General features: G+C 37.2%; 1 protein-coding gene across 1 annotated transcript in view; it reads right to left on the bottom strand.

The window, feature by feature from the left end:
- Nucleotides 1–15,239, bottom strand: part of RNF17 (ring finger protein 17) — a 49,595-nt gene extending 34,356 nt beyond the window's left edge. The window contains exons 1-10 of the mRNA XM_087937129.1: nucleotides 15,155–15,239; nucleotides 13,070–13,150; nucleotides 9,313–9,413; nucleotides 8,575–8,746; nucleotides 7,200–7,276; nucleotides 5,857–5,931; nucleotides 4,740–4,981; nucleotides 2,948–3,028; nucleotides 2,187–2,342; nucleotides 482–671 (exon numbers count right to left, since the gene is read on the bottom strand). Coding sequence (XP_087793255.1) covers nucleotides 482–671; nucleotides 2,187–2,342; nucleotides 2,948–3,028; nucleotides 4,740–4,981; nucleotides 5,857–5,931; nucleotides 7,200–7,276; nucleotides 8,575–8,746; nucleotides 9,313–9,413; nucleotides 13,070–13,150; nucleotides 15,155–15,157 — 1,178 coding nt within the window. The 5' untranslated portion in view covers nucleotides 15,158–15,239. The remainder of the gene's footprint in view (nucleotides 1–481; nucleotides 672–2,186; nucleotides 2,343–2,947; nucleotides 3,029–4,739; nucleotides 4,982–5,856; nucleotides 5,932–7,199; nucleotides 7,277–8,574; nucleotides 8,747–9,312; nucleotides 9,414–13,069; nucleotides 13,151–15,154) is intronic.
- Between the last annotated feature and the right edge of the window lie 4,218 nt (nucleotides 15,240–19,457).

Below are 19,457 nucleotides of genomic sequence, written 5' to 3'. Positions count from 1 at the left end.
AAATAAATAACGTAGAACAAGCTAACACTAATCCAATTAGAAAATAACCAGCGCATGAATAGTAGCTATCTGAAAGGACTATAAAACATCTGCCGAGATACTACTTTGGGAGTGTGACTATCTGGGTTCAATGTTCACTTTTTCCCAAAGCATTCCACAATCTGATTGAAATGGGAACCAATAAAGGAAAACTTGTAGAAGGGGAAAAAAAGACCTGGGTGTCATCTACTTACGTCCCTATTACCAAACTATCAAGCTGTGCAACAGGATAACCAATAACATCTCCTTATCATGCTCCAGCCAGAAATAAGATTTTAAAAATCAAACTCACTCTGAAGCATCTGGTGAAAACACCATTTACTAAATCACCTTGGGTAGAAATGATAATTTCAAAACCAGCTTATAATTTCACAAAAAAGTGTGTGTGTGGGGGGGGGGAATCTAAACAGGATAGAACACAAGTTATTTAAAATTATTCTACCTTGAAATAATTAAAGCTTCTGGATGCCCAAAGTCTATAAGGAATACTTTCATTATTGCAATATCACAAATTTTGTGTTTTGTCAGTCCATAGGGTTTCTCTTCGTTTGTATTCATGAGTGGAATTAATTCAATTATTTCTGCACGGCACCACATTCCATGTTCTTTGCTTTTAACCAAAATCCTTGTGCCTGAAATACATTAAATATCTTTAAATGCATTACTACTTTTAAGCATTCTTAAGAAAGGATATTTATAGAACTATTGAATGGTCTCACTCTTCAATCTTCAGCACTTAAAAATTTGTCTGAAAGTAAGAGCAGAGGCTTTACTTTCAAGACAGTACTCAGGGCTGCAAAACTCTGGCTAGTCATAAGATGGCAGCAAAATTCCACTAATAAACCATGCTATTAGCATAAGGCAGTGGTCACAACCAGTGGGCCGGGGACCACTGGTGGTCCGCGAGAAAATTTTGGTGGTACGCAGAGAAATGTTACCCCCAAAGCACATACCAAAGCAATTAATTCAGGCCGCGCAGGAACACAAGGCTGCATAGCCCACATGGCCTGCGGGAACACAAGGCTTGTGTCGCTTGCATTGTGAACAACATGAGGTAGTGAGGGGAGGGGGGAAAGGGCAGAGGGGGAGAACTTACCCCCACTCATCCCATGTGCCTGGCCTGCTTCTTTCTTTTGCTTTTGGCCGCATGCAAGGAAAGCAGCAAACGTCTTTCTTTCCTTCCCCCAAACTCCGCCAGAAATGAGTCTTTGGGACCCCGCAAGGCATCCGGCTCTAAGAGGGATGACAAGTCTCACAAAGACTCATTTCTGGCAGAGTTTGGGAAAAAGAAAGAAAGACTTGCTGCTTCTGCTTCTTGCATGAAGCCAAAAGTCTCTCTCCCATACCCCGAGAACAGAGCTGGAGACGGTATCCCGGAATCCTAAATAAAGAATGATTGATCGGTAGGAAAACAGGGTGGGGAATTTTCCTGCAGACTTTTTAGGGGATTTTCCCAGGGTCTTTGCTGCTTTTTGGGTCAACATGCCATCATCAGTCAAAATTCATATTAGTGGTCTGCAGGATTTAAAATTATGGGTTTGGTGGTCCCTGAGGTCCAAAAGGTTGGCGACCCCCGGCATAAGGTTTTACTAAAGAAATGCATCTGTACAACTAGTTCACAATCATTTTTCCAATTTCAAAATAAATGAAGTAACTCCAAACAAAATCTGAATACAATACCCACGAAGAAACACATAATAAAACTTGAGAATTAGAAGGTAGTTTAGTAAAACCCATAGGGAGCAATGGGTCAACAGTTAAAGATGCTCAGCTTGTTACTGGAAAGCTGACAGACCCAGGCGCTATGTGATGGGGTAAGTTCCCATTACTTGCCTCAGGGTCCTATCCACCCAGCAGTTCGAAAGCATGCAAATGGAAGTAGACAAATAGATACCACTTCAGTGGAAGATAGCAATGTTTTGTGTGTCTCAACATGTAGTCATGCTGGCCACATAACCACAGAAGTTTCTTTGAGCAACGCTGACTCCCTTGGCTAAGAAACAGAGATGAGTAACACCCACTAGGGTTGAACATAATTGGACAGGAGAAATGTTTACCTTTACCAAAACCCACGTAAGTTCATTTTCACAAAAGTTTTAAAAAATTCTGAAATTATAACTTATCTGCAATTAAAGGAATGTTGTTACCTAGTTCCAAAACGTCAGTAGGAGACAAATAGTTATTCCTACAATAGTATTTCAAAACTTTTTCCAAATAGATCGCAGTTTTCTTTTGGGAAACTTTCCGAACATAGAAATGACATGGATTTATTACACAACTGACAATAACATATTCAGGATCTTCTGTGTAAATAGAATATAAATTGAATGAATAAAATCAAATTAATAAGTAAAATCAAATTATTTTATTTATTTTATTTGCCATATATCTCACCATGGATTAGGCGATTTACAATAATAAAAACAAAGAAATGAAACAGAAGCAAAATAATAGAACAATAAAATAAAAAATGAAAAAGAAAATAACATGAATACATCAATATGATAATGAAATAAAGGGTCCATTAAGTAATTAGCAAACTACATTTCTATACAGAATGAACGAAATTGCAAAAAGACATTTACTTGAAAACAGCAGCATCTGGCTGAACAGTTAACTGTTTTATTATTAATCATAATCTATTTTCATCTGTCAATAATAGCTACGTTACATTTAAAATATTAAGAGTCAATACACTTGAGTACTCCAAATTAAGCACTGTTTTACAATCAGTTGTTATGAGAAAAGTGTATGCCTATTCCATAAACTTCCTCTTATACACTTGATCTACATCTTCAAAGTTACTGTTTAAAAAAAGGGGATGGGAGCATTTCTTTCTACATTTCAAAGATCAAACTATTCAACCAATCATTCTGTCATTTTATTTTGCCAGATCACAGTTACATACCAGTCTTTAATTCAAATGGGACCTGAGGTGCTTGGAGGAAACTCTTCTGATATGTAGATTTGCTATATTCTGCAGAAAATGCTTGGGGGGGGGGGGGAGAGGGGAAACACAGATACATTTAATCAACTCCATATGTGAATATTATTCACCTGGAACATTGACTGATTATACAGAACTGATTATACAACGGAGACTCCATGACTAGCCTTCTAAAGCTTCTAAAGTTCAGGAGTCAAGCTTATAGTTTTCCATTTTGCCCTAAGAAGTCTATTCTACGAAATCCCAGGAATCACGAGGAATGGCATCTGCTGGGATTGTGGGTGTTAAAACCAGCGAGACCGTGGAGGAAACCACCTGGCCTTTTTTGACAGACCCTTCAATGTATGAAAGTGGCAGAATGGGACAATTTGCTCCTCACTGCCTTCACCTCGCCTGGCTAACTTGCTGTGGAGATAATTCGCCACAAGCTGGGCCTTCCTCTCTAGTTTCCGAAGCCAGGTTTAAGAGAGGAGAAACCGGCTCACACTCCTTCTCTGAAGGCTTCCTTACCTTGTTTTCCAGTGCACCCCCCTCCAATGAAAGACGTGCTAGCTGGAATCATTTTACACACACACACACACACACAAATTATGAGTTTGGGGACATTTATCTGCATCCCAGCCAGCAAGCTGTCAATTGTGCCTGGGCCTGGGGAGAAGGATCACTTCTTCGGTGTGTTGCACCGGACCTCGATGGCTCCCAGGCAAGGAGGACACCAAGCAGGGTCAGTAAAAGGCGACTTAGCTTGGAACAAGGTTAGTCCTCCTTTTGTGGAGGGAGGATGGAAAATGAGGTGAGGAAGCCTTTGGAAAAGGAGTGCAGGTGGGCTATAGGGAAGTCACTGTTCTGGGCTGGATGATTCACTGGGAACAGCCTTCGTGGCAATGGCCATCAGGAGTGAGTTGCCCTATCATCACCCCTCCCTGCTTACCCATCTCCCTGCCCGGGAACTGTCAGGGTCCAGCACAACAGGCTGAAGGAGAGGTTCCTCTCCTTAAGCCTGGGTGGAACTGGCAGCCTGCAGATAAAAGTCCCCAAGCGCAGAATGGTGTGCGTACATACACGTGCACAGAACAATGACTCTTGCTTAGCCCGTGTTTCAAATGGGAATTGGAAAGCGAGGCAAGGAAGCCTTCAGAGAAGGAATGCGGGTGGTGGGAACTTTCACCTTGCTTAAGCTGGCCCAGCTTTGGAAACCAGAGCGCAAGGCGGCGGTGGCAAGGTTGCAGCGGTGAGTTGTCACAGCCCCTGCCACTGGCTGCTAACTTCTGGATCACAGTCCATGGAGTTTAACACACTTCTAAGGCTGAGTGTTAGCTAATCCATACACTTTTTATAAGATGGTTATGACCATGTTTTTAATTTGTTTTGATTACATCAGTCTCCAAACACTTAAACATCAGAAAGATTTGCTTATATCCGATTTAAATACTACTGTTTATAGAAATTTCAACATCATTGTCTAAGAAGTCACTTCTTGTGAAATGGGCAGCCATATAATAAATATAATAAAAAATAAATATAGCGTATTACAAAAAGGGATACAACATCTGGTGTTTGCTCTGCTACTGGCAAAGCACTCTCTCTGTGTGTGTGTGTGTGTGTGTGTGTGTGTGAGAGAGAGAGAGAGAGAGAGAGAATGATCCATCTTATGCATTTTTAAAACAGTATAAACACTTTGAAAGAGAAAGAATATTATAGCTGTAACAAATTATATAAAGAGCTTTAGAGGGGGTTTAAAGCCTCTACTTACTTTCTTGATCATCTTCAATTATTTCTTCAATGATAACATCTGGTGTAGATGTGGCCTGAGATAATGCAGCAGTTTGTTTCTGAATGGATAATGAACTCATTTCTTGCTGATGGGAGCCTCCAAAACATACATCAGATTCTTCCGAAGGAATTACATCGACTTCTTTAACAAGATTTACATTTACTTGATGTGAAGTACCAAGTTCGTTATTCATTTTTAGAGAGCTCTCTTCAAAGTTGTACCTAAATTGACCAATTATTCATTGAATACTGTTTGTTCATTGAACATACCATTAGCATGAAAGATCAAATAAACAACAAAAAAGGCCTTTGACTTTAAGAAGCATCTTTAAATTCCATTAAACCTGAAGGCTAAATATATCCTCTAGTATTTTTTTTTTCAATCCCAGAACACTTTGAGATTTCTTCACCAAATTCCTATAGCAAAATCACTGATTTTGCTGGTCCTGTAAATATCAAAGATCTCATAATTGCTACTAATTGGAATTATGCCAAAACCCACTGAAAATCAGCAAGATATATATATATATATATATATTGATCCTAACAGAAAATTTCACTTGCCTGTATCTGTCAACCAAACTGTTCATTTTGTTCCAGATGCCTGTGCACAGTATTTAATAATGAAAATATTTCTAAATAAAGTTCATTGACAGCTTGATCAAAAATACAAATGCAATTTGTAATTACTATCCTCAAAATAACCAGAAATCTTATTTCTGATTGGAACAAGTTGGCTGTTTTCACATTACAGGTAAAATTTCCCTTAAGTTGAGTTTTAATATTTTTCTTTTTTCAACAAATAGGGGCCGTTTCCATTCCTTTCTTCCAAAGGTTTTTTTAAACCAATTTATTTATTTCTACAACTTTAATACCTAAAGCCTTGGAATTTTCCTATGTGCTTCAAACCAAAAACTAACCCTAGTTATCTTTTATTTTTAAGATCAGCCATGCATGCTTAGATGTTGTTTCCAGTTTATTTCCTTTTCTTGGTATTTGTTCTTTATACCCATGAGTGTCACAACAGAAGATATTTTGAACGATTCTAAGGTAGCTGAACAAAACCATTGTGTTTCAAATACACACAAAATACTTACACATTTGAGGCATCATAGGAAAATTTACCTATGTTTTCAAACATTTGGTTTACCTCACCACAGTCCATGTAAAACCTGCATTAGAAATATATAATCCATATTACAAATATATTTTCTGGACACAATTTTAAGCATATAATTGAGTTTTTAGCCCTTAATTGATTACTCCAAACTGATACACAACAGAATAGTTTCATTAGTGGAATGAATATTAAAGAGAATTAGTTTTAAAACTGGAGGCGGGGGGGGGGACGGGGACATCAATAGCATGCACTATGCTAGCACCACTATCCTGACAGCCAAAACTACGAAGGATCTGGAAGTTTTAGCCCTAAAAGTCAAAAAGCACAGTGAAAAAATAGGACTAAAATTAAATATAAAGCAGCAAAACTAATGACAAAAGGTACTGAATGGTGTTATAACTTCCACCTTTTAGGATCAACCATCAATAGTAAAGAAACAAGCAGTCAAAAAATACACTGCAGACTAGCACTTAAGTACAGCAGATATGAGGCTTTGGAAAAAATAATCAAATGCCATGATCTATCTGTATCTATAATGATCAGAATCATGCAATCAAACAAAAATTGGACTTTAAAAAGCAAGACAGAAAAAGTACTGACACCTTTAAACTTTGGTGTTGGAAGACTCATGAGAATACCATGGACAGCCAAGAAAATAAACTGATGGACCATTGAACAAATAAGTCCAGACTTTTCAGTCAAGGCACAAATAACCAACCTCAAATTATTCCGTATTTCAGATACATTGTATGTAGACCTAGCTCTCCAAAAAGTTTGTAATGCTGAGAAAGATGGAACGGAAGAAGAGAATGATTAGCAGTAAGGTGGATGAACTCAGTTTCAGTGGTGATGAATGCACCATTGGAAGTATTGAAAGAACAAGTTAGTGCTAGTCATCATGGACAAAATTTGTCTACAGGGCCATTTGAAGATGAAAATGACTCAATGGCACATAATCAGTTAGCGAATCTTGAATTCAGTTAGTGAATCATGAATTATAGTTATCATGCAAATCTAGTAATTTGTGGCTTATTATTTGCTATTAAATAACAGTTAAGACCATAGTGTCAATCGAGCCTTTGAAACATCTTTTATGACTTCAATATGATCTTAATTTGGCTTTGTTGGTATGATAGGCTTTATTTTAAATGTACAATCTTTACCATTCTTAAGGTGCAATTTTGGTTTACTCCGAAGACTGCATATTTGAAATTATTTGACCTTATTTTCAATAAATTACTTGGATGTAGTCATACTAGCAACTATAATTTATTACACAAAAATTAATGTGCTAAAACCTCTAGTTTTTCAGAAGCGTACCTTGGAAGTGTTCTTTTTTTCAGATTATCTAATTTTAAGACTTCTTCTTCAACTGATACATTTAAGTTGCAAAGTGCCTTAAAGAATAAGGAATCCTTATTCAATTTTCAATACACTATAACAAGCGGTTATGTAGACAGTACACAATTTAGAATAGAGTGCCACAATTCCTATTTTACCTTATATTCGTTTTACACTGATAATTATTCATATACATACACACAGAATATATGTAACGGAGCATTAAAGATCAAAGCCTAAGCTAAAATACATTGCTCAAAAAAAAAAAGAGAACACAAAAATAAGACATCCTAGATCTGAATGAATGAAATATTCTTATTAAATACTTTGTTCATTACATAGTTGAATGTGCTGACAACAAAATCACACAAAAATTATCAATGGAAATCAAATTTACCAACCCATGGAGGTCTGGATTTGGAGTTACACTCAAAATTAAAGTGGAAAAAAACACTACAGGCTGATCCAACTTCAACGTAATGTCCTTCAAACAAGTCAAAATGAGGCTCAGTAGTGTGTGGCCTCCACGTGCCTGTATGACTTCCCTACAACGCCTGGGCATGCTCCTGATGAGGTGGCGGATGGTCTCCTGAGGGATCTCCTCCCACACCTGAACTAAAGCATCCCCCAACTCCTGGACAGTCTGTGGTGCAACGTGGCGTTGGTGGATGGAGCGAGACATGTTCCAGATGTGCCCAATTGGATTCAGGTCTGGGGAATGGGCGGGCCAGTCCATAGCATCAATGCCTTCGTCTTGCAGGATAGGAAAGCATAGGAACTGAGAAGTGGTCTGTGGTCACCACCTGCAGAACCACTCCTTTATTGGGTATGTCTTGTTAACTGCCTATGCTTTCCACCTGTTGTCTATTTCATTTGCACAACAGCATGTGAAATTGATTGTCAATCAGTATTGCTATTTAAGTGGACAGTTTGATTTCACAGAAGTGTGATTAACTTGGAGTTACATTGTGTTGTTTAAGTGTTCCCTTTATTTTTTTGAGCAGTGTAGTTTTATAAACTTAAAAACAAGTAAGTTCATTTCTGTAATTGGAATTAGTTTGTTACTGTATGAATATAGAACATATATGCATTTATTTTTATGACCAATTTTAATTAATTAAATTTGGAATCATTTGCATTTTATCCCTTAGATTAGAATTCTAAAACAATAAAATTAATACAACTAGTTCTGATGTCTATTTCAATTGCATTATTTTGTTATATGTTATAGTTTATTTTACTGTTGAAATTACCTTTACAGAAACCCTTAAAATGCATTTCTGATTACTAAAGGCATAGATTACATTAATGAAAATCCCAACCAGAAAGAAATACAATACATAGTTTAAGTTACCTGATTTAAGCTGTGGCAGGATTCTAATGAATGAGTTGTTGTCAGCTCCTTTGCTTTTTTTATGGCATCAATCAAATTGCTTCTTTTCTGTGTAACAGCAACCTGAATGCTATGTATATCAGTTACATAGTAACTGGTGTTCATTACCAACTCTGCTTCAATCTTCCTTTTCCTGATTAGAAACAAATAGATTAGAAAAAATGGTCATATCCTACAAAAATTCCACATAATTTGAGCATCTCAGTACGTAACTATATAGCATAGAAAACCAACATTATCCCATTTAAAAACAAAGTTCTAAATTAATAGTCACAAAATATCATAAATCTGTTTATCATAAACTCACATTTCTCTGAAAGATAAATAAAACTGAAATACAGTAGCTTAAAATTTGAAGGAATGCTTCAAAAACCAACATTTTGATAAAGAGTTTAAAAATAATTTTATTTTTGAATTAGGTGAAAGCATAACAATTATCCCAAGCTAACAAATCATAGTATTAGAACAGGAATTATAACCTTAACAAATCAAGGAATAATAAATAAAAAAGGGAAGTAGAAAAGGAAAAATGGAAGATAGAGATTTTGTAGTATTTGTTTCCCTTTGCTGAAACAAACACAAAGAGTAAACAATTTCAATAAATTATCCTTTTCCATAATTTAGCATAAAGTTAATTCATACAGAAATATGTACTGTAGAATTCAGACAAAATCAGTTTTATAATTTTAGTCATGTTACCTTGAGTTAAGAGAAGCCATACAATCAGTAAACTTGGCAGTGATAACATCTGCAATCTTGCTTTCTTCCTGTTTTGTTTTGGTAATCAACTGTTGAAGTAGCTTATTCATTTAAAAAAATAATTAAAAACATATACACACGTGCACACATTGTCGACAGAATTTAAAAGCAATATAAGACTAGAATAACAAAAGCAATTCAAAATTAATATTTCCATTCTGTTCTTCCAAATTCTTTAGAGATAGATTTTAATAACAGAATTTTGTCTGATATTATTTATTCAATGCAGCTTTAACAGTTATAGTAATTAAATATTTCAAAAAAAAAAGAAATACAATAAAAGTTCCACAGGTTTTCAAGATTTTGAATTTGCAAAAATATCCAATGGTCAAAGAGAAAGTCAATAGGAATGCAATGCCACTGAAATCTAGTCACCACTCCTAATTAACATAATTGAAATGTTCAGTGTGGTGCTTCCAAGAAATATAATTATGTACAGGTAAAACTCAAAAAATTAGAATATCATGCAAAAGTTCATTTATTTCAGTAATGCAACTTAAAAAGTAAAACTAATATATGAGATAGACTTATTACATGCAAAGCAAGATAGTTCAAGCTGTGATTTGTCATAATTGTGATGATTATGACTTAACAGTTCATGAAAACCCCAAATCCACCACCGCAGAAAATTAGAATATTACATGCTATCAATAAAACAAGGATTGTACATAGAACAATATCGGACTTCTGAAAAGTATAAGCACGCATATGTACTCAGTACTTGGTTTAGGCCCCTTTTGCAGCAATTACTGCCTCAATGCAGCGTGGCATGGAAGCTATCAGCCTGTGGCACTGCTGAGGTGTTATGGAAGACCAGGATGCTTCAATAGCGGCCTTCAGCTCTTCTGCATTGTTCGGGCTCATGTCTCTCATCTTTCTCTTGGCAATGCCCCATAGATTCTCCATGGGGTTCAGGGCAGGCGAGTTTGCTGGCTAATCAAGCACAGTAATCCCATGATCATTGAACCAGGTTTTGGTGCTTTTGGCAGTGTGGGCAGGTGCCAAGTTCTGCTGGAAAATGAAGTCAGCATCCCCATAAAGCTCGTCTGCAGGAGGAAGCATGAAGTACTTCAAAATCTCCTGGTAGATGGTTGCATTGACCCTGGACTTAATGAAGCACAGTGGACCAATACCAGCAGATGACATGGCTCCCCAAATCAACACAGACTGTGGAAATTTCACACTGGACTTCAAGCATCTTGAAGTGTGTGCCTCTCCATTCTTCTTCCAGACTCTGGGTTCTTGGTTTCCAAATGAGATGCAAAAGTTGCTCTCATCAGAAAAGAGGACTTTGGACCACTGAGCAACAGACCACTTCTGTTTTTCTTTAACCCAGATAAGATGCTTCTGAGGTTTGTTCTTCAGGAGCGGCTTGACAAGAGGAATACAACATTTGAAGCCCATGTCCAGGATCCGTCTGTGTGTGGTGGTTCTTGATGCACTGACTCCAGCCTCAGTCCACTCCTTGTGAAAGTCCCCAACACTTTTGAATGGCCTTTTCCTGACAATCCTCTCCAGGCTGCGATCATCCCTGCTGCTTGTGCACCTTTTTCTTCCACACTTTTCCCTTCCACATAACTTTCTATTAATGTGCTTTGATACAGCACTTTGGGAACATCCAACTTCGTTTGCAATTACTTTTTGAGGCTTTCCCTCCTTATGGAGAGTGTCAGTGATGGTTTTCTGCACAACTGTCAGGTCAGCAGTCCTTCCCATGATTGTGATTCCTACTGAACCTGACTGAGAGACCCTTTAAAGGCTCAGGAACCCTTTGCAGGTGTTATGGCTTAATTAGCTGATTAGAGTGAGACACTTTGAGCCTAGAATATTGAACCTTTTCACAATATTTTAATTTTCTGAGATTGTGGATTTGGGGTTTTCATGAGCTGTAAGCCATAATCATCGCAATTATGACAAATCACAGCTTGAATTATCTTGCTTTGCATGTAATGAGTCTATCTCATATAATAGGTTCACCTTTTAAGTTGCATTACTGAAATAAATGAACTTTTGCATGATATTCTAATTTTTTGAGTTTCACCTGTATAAATAAACACACACATAAAGCACCACTTCCAATGCACTTTCAGTAATGTAAAATTTAACAGCAGTACTTATTTTAAATGCAGAAAGCCATTATCAACTCATAGTTTTATTCAAATTTGTATGTGTGAAACATTCTGATCTTCTGAGGAAAGCAATACATTTAATGTTCTGGATTCAGGAAGTTCAGGAAAAACAACAGAACATTTTATTTAAAGGGTTCCATCACAAGAAGCTGCAGGAATTTAATACAAACACAAACCTTTAGCCCCTTGTTTTTGTCTACAGCCAACCAACAAAGATACCTCACTAAATGACATTAAATTCTACCTATCATCCAATCTGTTGAAAAATGAGCCAAAGCAAGCATTATATACTTCTTATAGCTTGCCTGCACAGTATTTACTTTTTAAGAAAATCATTTTTATCCATTTTTTTAATCTAGAAGAGTGTGAAAACACCACCTGGCTACCAGAAAAAAGCATTATGGTTGTATGGTTAAACTAGATAAACTTCCTAGAGTCCACCTGGTTTCAGATGGTCAAAATTTATACACAAGCAAAAGTCATATAATGCGCCAGATTCACTATCATGTTTGACAGATGGTCCAGCCTGTTTGAAGATGCCTGTTTGGGGCATAGAACATAGAAATTATTTAGACGCCCTCTTTTATGTGACATTTGAAGATTGCTCCTATATCCTATATCACTCTTCCATGCATGCTAAACATACTCAGATCCTTTAACAATTCCTTGAATGACTTAGTTCCAGAGCCAACATTATCTTGATAGCTCCTTCTCCAATTTGTCATTTTTCTGTGTCAAAATTGGACATAATATACCACGAGGACATAACTAGAGCAGAATAAACTAGAACAATTATTTCCTGTGATCAGGACTTTGTTATTTTATTAACACATCTGAGGATATTATTTGCATTTTCAGCATCTGCAAGACACTCCATTCTGTGCTTGTAATTCTATTTTTCTTCTCAAATACAGAACTTTATGTTAAATTCCATCCTATTCATTTCAGTTCATGGCTCAATCATGTTGAAATCTTTTGGAATTTTCCCTGTCTGGTTTACAGTATTAACTAATTTTCCCAACTCTTATCAAATACAAACTTGATAAATATCCCCTCAAATCTTTCATCCAAGTCACTAATAGAAATGTTGAAGAATACATGGCCCAGGAAAGAGCCCTCTGGCACCTGCTATTTTCTGCAAAGATGAGATGAAACTATTAACAAGAATTCTTTGAGTGCTGTCATTCAGGTAACTGTGAGTGGCATCATTGAGCCATGTTACCACTTCATTAAGAACTTCTAGCAAATCCTCGTCATAATAAGAGAAGACAAAATTTGCTGTACTCTGATTTCTGGCAAAGTTAGATTCTCAGAAGTTGCCTGGAGAATTGAAATTTTCCATTGTTATTATTGATAGGTTTTTTCCCCTAAGATTGGTCCCGAAGACTGATCATCTGACATAAAAAGCTTGCAGTTGTATCTTCCCTAGGGCTGACCTAGTAATATCACCTCTGAAGTTTAGTTACCATCAAAAGTTGAAGCAGTATTTTCAAGTTTTTTAGAAAAAGGAAATTTTCAATTCCCAGAATTGTTGTGAGATAATACCTTAGTTTAGTTAGTCTACCTACCTCTTCTAAAACCTTTAAATGCTCAAGGTTGTTTTTAGCCTTGATGGCGGCTTTTTCTATGTCTTGCAGAATTTTGCTGTCCTAAGAGGAGTCAAAGGGAAATAGTTAGAAGTGTGTTATTTTAGAACTCTATTCATCCATCCATCAAATTTATATATCTCACAACAAGTGAAAGAATAGACTGCCGGGCTTTTTCTTTCTAACTATAGGGAGTATTCCACTAAAAGGCTAAACAAGTTCCGTGTTTCTCATATAATAAGGCCGGGTCTTATTTTTTTTGAGCCCCGAAAAAATGGCTAGGCTGTCTTTTCAGGGGTGACTTAATTCCCCCCTCCCTTGCATCTTTGGGTGGGCGGATGGCGATGGCTTGGATGTTGACCTCAGCATTGGTGAGGCACTTCGTATCGGGGTCAATGCAGGCAGCACCATTTCCGGGTGTGCAACAAAAGTACTTCCTAACGGCAAGCCCCCCCACCATTCCCCCCCATTTCGCATGTTTTAATATATGCCTTAATTTGGGGGGAGGGGCTTAATTTCATTTCATGACTATAAAACATGCTGGGACTTCCTATTGGGGGAGGCCGTATTGTTGGAGAAACAGGGTACTTTTTCTTAAGTCTATTAATTATTCAACATATTCTTATGCACTAATTTTAGCACATAATGTTTAAAAGACTTAATACTTACAATGGCCTATTAAGAACACTGTCATTACATTTTCCACAGGTTTGGTTTGAAACACATTATTAAGCTTCAATTCCATATCTACCACTTTAGGAAAAAGCCTTGTTATACTTAAAAATGGAACTAGAGTAAAACCTGTTTATGTCTCAATTGAAGGGAAAAGCCATATGACCCTTCAACCCAAATTTATGTAATTGCCATGCATTAAAATGTATGCAAAATCACATTCTATGTTTTCCTTTATATCTAAAATCTATTAAATGAGGATCAGTAAAATAGAAATTTTATCACACTTTCAAATAATAAATATGACAGATCCTATAGCATCCAGAATCAGAGTATCTTTCAGATATGCTCTAAGACAGGGGTCGCCAACCTTTTGGACCTCAGGGTCCAAACTCATAATTTGAAATCCTGGGGACCACTAATGGGTTCTGTGGGTGTGGCCTAATTTATGGGTGTGGCTTGGTAGTCATGTGACTGGCTGGGCATGGCCTGTATGTAAATATTATAAATATTTATATAAATATTGAATTTTTTATAAAAAAGAGCAACTTTTGCCCAAAATCAGGCAAAGCAGGCAGGCAGATTGAGTTGCTCACAGAATCACAGATTCACTTAGAGATTTGTGATTCTGCCATCGGCTACCTGAGCCTGTCACATAAAATTTGCTTGCAAGCAAACTCATAACATTTGCTAGCAAGCAAACTCACAAAATTAACTCACAACACACCATGTATGTAAATATTGAATTTTTTATTAAAAAAAAGAGCAACGTTTACCCAAAATCAGGCAAAGCAGGCAGGCAGATTGAATTGCTCACAGAATCAGATTCACTTAGAGATCTGTGTTTCTGCCATCGGCTATCTGAGTCTGCAGTGTTTCAGTCCTAAGGAGGTTCAGTTGTGCTTAAAAGCAGAGCTGAAGATCTAAAGATTAGCTAGAAAGCAAGAAATCCAACCATTTCCTGCTTTCTAACTAATCTAAATCTCCCGACACAGCAGAACAGCTGATGATCGAAAAAAGGTTAAATAGCAATTTAGCCAGCAAGTTTGCTGGGTAAGGAGTGGGGTGGGGAGGGTTCCCGCAGGCCATGTGGGCAGCGCAGCCTTGTTCCCCCACAGCCTAGATTAATTGCTTTGCAGGGGTGCTCTGGGGGGTGAGATTTCTCTGCGGACCACCAAAATTTTCTCGTGGCCCACCGGTTGGCGACCACTGCTCTAAGACACCTTCATAATATTCACTTTGAAAGTATGACTCATTGTCATAGACTCAGGTGTATCTGCACCTAAAACTCAAAGACAAAACCATCTTGGTATTTTATAAAATCAGCATTTCTAGTTGCTGGTTAACATGCTCTTTAATAAATAGAAATAAAGCAAAATTAGATTGTTCACGTACCATACTGACTGTAGATGCCTTCAAAAGTAATTGATGAACTGTAGTCCAACTGGGTTGTGTACTTTCTTAATGCTGCAACTATAACTGTTAATCCTATAAAGTAAAATCAAGCTATATTTTTACATTTTCTTGAATGGCTGCACTTGCCTGAATGCTTACTAAAAATGGATAAATTGAGAAACGTTAAGGCATGCAAAGTAATTTAAAAAAAATTAGGAGCATGCCAACAATGACTAAGTATTGGTCAAAAAAGTGGGATACCTTACATAAAAGCCTGCTTCTACTCATTTTGTCACATGGAGGTAAAAGTGGGAAATGTTATTTTTCAGCCAGTGGTATTCTTAAAAGTATATATTTATGGAAAATAAGAGATGATCAAAAATGAATAAAACATAAATGTGGACTACATTTATTAATTGCATACAACTATGCAATTAGTAATACAAGTATATTTATATGGTTTCTCAAGTAGAAAGAATGAATGAAAATCAAATTGTAAAATGAGTGTATAAAGACCAGATCAGTTGAGAGGAAAAGAAAGATGAATTTTAAAAACAAAAGATTCTCTGAATGGGCAGAGGGAAATGGGGGAAGATGTATTATCTGCAAGGACAGAAAAGTATTAAAAACTATAGTGAATGGTACTGGTGAAAAACAAAACGGAAATCTTATCTCCTGCCTCCAATTTCTTTTGCTTACTATTTTCTTTCTTTTCTGCACTTTGTATAACACTACTGATCCTAAAGGAATATGTTATGCCTATATCATTCTTAATAGTTGGGTCCACATATCACATTGCTCCAAAAATGCAACTGGTCTGGTTTCAATTGTGGATGTTGTATATATCTGCCACCATTAAAAATAATGTGGTTCAGTACAATGTGTCTTCCCCATTTTGCTTCTCATTAATCTCATCATTCAAAATTCTTTCTCCAAACAAAACCAACCATAGCAAGCCCTGCATTCAACACACTTAATGTAGCCCACAAAATCCTAACTGCTCCTGTACTCTAAGGACCTTTCATTTTTTCCAGCGCCTATTCCAGTCTATGTCAATTTTTTCCCACATATATCAAATTCTTATGTTTATGCAAACTAAAATGAACTTTTTTCAAAATATAAAGCCACCTAAAGTTAAAAAAACCTCAATCAGTAAAACATTTTTATAAAACTTTAAGAATGTTGCATAAAAATGCTTCATTTCAGTTTAACACAAGGACCGTGTGCTTTGCGTTGTACTGCTCTGAATGCAGCTCTCAGTATCTTAAAACTTTTCTCTCTAAAGTGAAACTTCTGAAGAGATGAGCAAAACCTACAACGAAGTGGACAACGCTGTTGTTGTTTTTTAAGAGCTGGGATGAGTCGTCTCAGTTCTTTAATATTCAATTAAAGAGCATGGTGCATCTCAGCCCCAAATCAAACGTCCTCTAAAATATGCTGTAGTTTTAGCTCCGGTGCAGCATGTTCAATAACAACTTCCATCATCCACAGCCAGCATTGTTGTCGCACCGGACAATAAGCAATTTCAACTGAAATTGGGCTCTGTGAGATATGTCCGAAGAAATACGCATTCTTAGGTCAAATCGCCGCACCTGGCCAAACTCGTGGCCACCACACGGAGCGCAACTCCCGCGAGGAAGGAAAGGGGAATGACTGGCTGAGACCAGGCAGGGCTCCATCTTTCCTGGGTTAACGAATGAGACGACGGGGAAAGCAAAAAGGGCTCCACTCACACACCCCCAAAATTGAAGCGAGACAGCATAAGGGAACTCCTCACCCCTTTCCTAAGCCCAGCTCAACCAAGAGCCGGTATCACCCTCCCACAGCTTATTTAATAGCTCCTTTAATTTCTCTAATGATCTCATTTAATATCTAAGCCTTATTGCATAAAACAATTTCTAGACCTGCTGACGCAAACATAAGCTTCACCAAGGAAAACCAGGATTGTAACTCAGTTGAGCACGTTCGCACGATGGCAATTCGAAGCACCCGATAAACAAGCCAACCGGCCGACCTGACCCAGCGCGCAACTCCCTAAGGACCCACCCAGGGAACTGCAAGGACACCCAAATTTTTCCAAACTCTGAACTCCAGGGAATTAACACCCCCACGTTACAAGATAACATTTTTGGAGAATCTGCCGCCTGGCCTGGTCCTGCGCGTGTTTGTGGAACTTGTTTCCCTGTTGCAACCCCTGTACACGGGCTCGCTTAGCAGTTGCGTCCTAGCCTTAAGCATTTGGTATTGCTGTTGGTGCTGCAAACTTTTAACTTCTCCTTTGGGAGATCGGCCTCCAAGCAACAACAGCGTGCTTGGTGCTTTCCCTTGCTTCCTCTTGTTGAAAACCGCCCGCACTGCACAGCAAGACGGGCAACCCCGGTGTGCCCGCACATCACCTGCGGAAGCGCTCAAGGGAGCCCCGTTGAGTTAGTATTCCGTTCTGCCGGCGCCCCTCGAAGCGAGTTTTCCGCCGAGACTTATCTGCCTTCCTGAAAACCGGAAAATGGCGCCATTTTTTTACTTGAGTTCCTACATTTTATCCATCCCCAAATTACCACAGTATTGAGCTAATTAACCTACCGAACTAACGAACAGCCACTAATCCCCCTCCCCGTTTTCCCTTATTTCTTTGCTTTTTCTTGCGTGACACGTCGTTTCCACCAATGCTAACGCCTTAGCATCCTTGAGATAACCAATCACTGTACTGCAAGCGCTCTAGAAACTGGCTGGAGGAGGAGGTCCTTAGTCGAAGTTTTATTAGCTGTCTCCAGAAGTAACATTTATTACCACAATTTTGACCTTTAGGTTTCAAGGCCCTGGCTATAAGGAACCGTCATAATAAACAAACACAGACGCACATGTTTAATTGAGAGATAGCTGAATGTCATATTTAAATTCCCCAATGAATGCAGCTTGCATGTGATATGAACGTGGCCCCCGTGTTTCTCAAGCAGAATATTTCTGTAAAAATGTGGATGGTTTACTCCTTTACAGAAAAGACCACTGATTAAAAAGTTACATGACTGAAATAGTACCAGTTTAATTTTTCAATAAGTGTGTTTGTGGTACATTCTAAACCAGAGTTGGTTTGCTCAATGCAGTTGGCCCAATTCTGTAGGTTAAAATTGTTGGCTAATTTGGGACACAATGTGTACTATCACATTTGCCTTCTCTTGATAAACATGTCCCAATACATGCAGTGCTAAGTAAGTGACATTAAAGTTTATTTATTGTCTATTTACTGTACTTATTTACAGGACTTATATGGCCACTGTTATGAAAGAGTTATGAATGTTATGTCTAGCTATTCAATTTTCAGATGCATCTTTCATACTAGTTTGTTAAAATATGTATATTGTTAAATTATTTTAAAAGTATATCTGGTTTCTGCATTTTGTATGTTTCTATTCTTCTTAGCACAAATTAGAGTTATTTATTCAATTCAGCTGGGAAACCAAATCCAGCCAAATCTAAAAATGGTAGGGAATTTCTGAAAATCTTATTGTAAATAATGACAAAAAGTTTTTGTTTTTTCTGATCATTTTCAATGTTGTAATATAATTGTGGCTGGGTAATGTTTTGTTTTTATTGTTTATTTTATAATAGCAAAGAAGTTATCTTATTTAACTAAAGTAACTCTCTGTGGCTCACCTATATTAGGAAAACTAACTGGAATGTTTTACCTGAAAACACAGGATGCCTTTAATTTTGAAAGATTTTTAACCATGTAAAGTTTTGAATCTGTATTTTTTATCATGTTCCAACAATATGCCAACCCATGTTAACATGTATTAACATGTATTAACATTAACTGGAAAAAACAAATATACCAGGGAAATGGAAGGAAAAGATGCAAAAATAACCCACTCTTCCTACAAAGCAGAGGCCAACATTAAGATATGTTTCTAATTTCAGTTAATGGGACTGTGCTGTCATCTTGCATTTTCTCACTCAACACAGCTAACAAAAAATCTATGGTTTGCTTGATGTTTGATAATGCCTTATGAATTCGTAGCATTGTGTTTGCATTTCCAATTACCATTAATTGAAATTAGAAACATATCTTAATGTTGGCCTCTGCTTTGTAGGAAGAGCGGGTTATTTTTTCATCTTTTCCTTCCATTTCCCAAGTATATTTGTTTTTTTTTTCCAGTTGGAAAGATTATTTGCAACACTCCTAGCCAAAACTAGAGACAAATCTTCAACTGGTGTTTTGCTTACATGAAAGCCAGCAATCATAGGTTGCAAATCGAAAAAAAGGGATAATTTAAAACCTTGTGTGATATATGTGATAGCCAAGTTT

This window comes from Pseudonaja textilis, chromosome 7, assembly GCF_049901715.1.
Source record: "Pseudonaja textilis isolate UNSWEBS1 chromosome 7, rPseTex1.2, whole genome shotgun sequence".
NCBI classification, from domain to species: Eukaryota; Metazoa; Chordata; class Lepidosauria; order Squamata; family Elapidae; genus Pseudonaja; species Pseudonaja textilis.
This window is presented reverse-complemented; position numbering and strand designations above follow the sequence as displayed.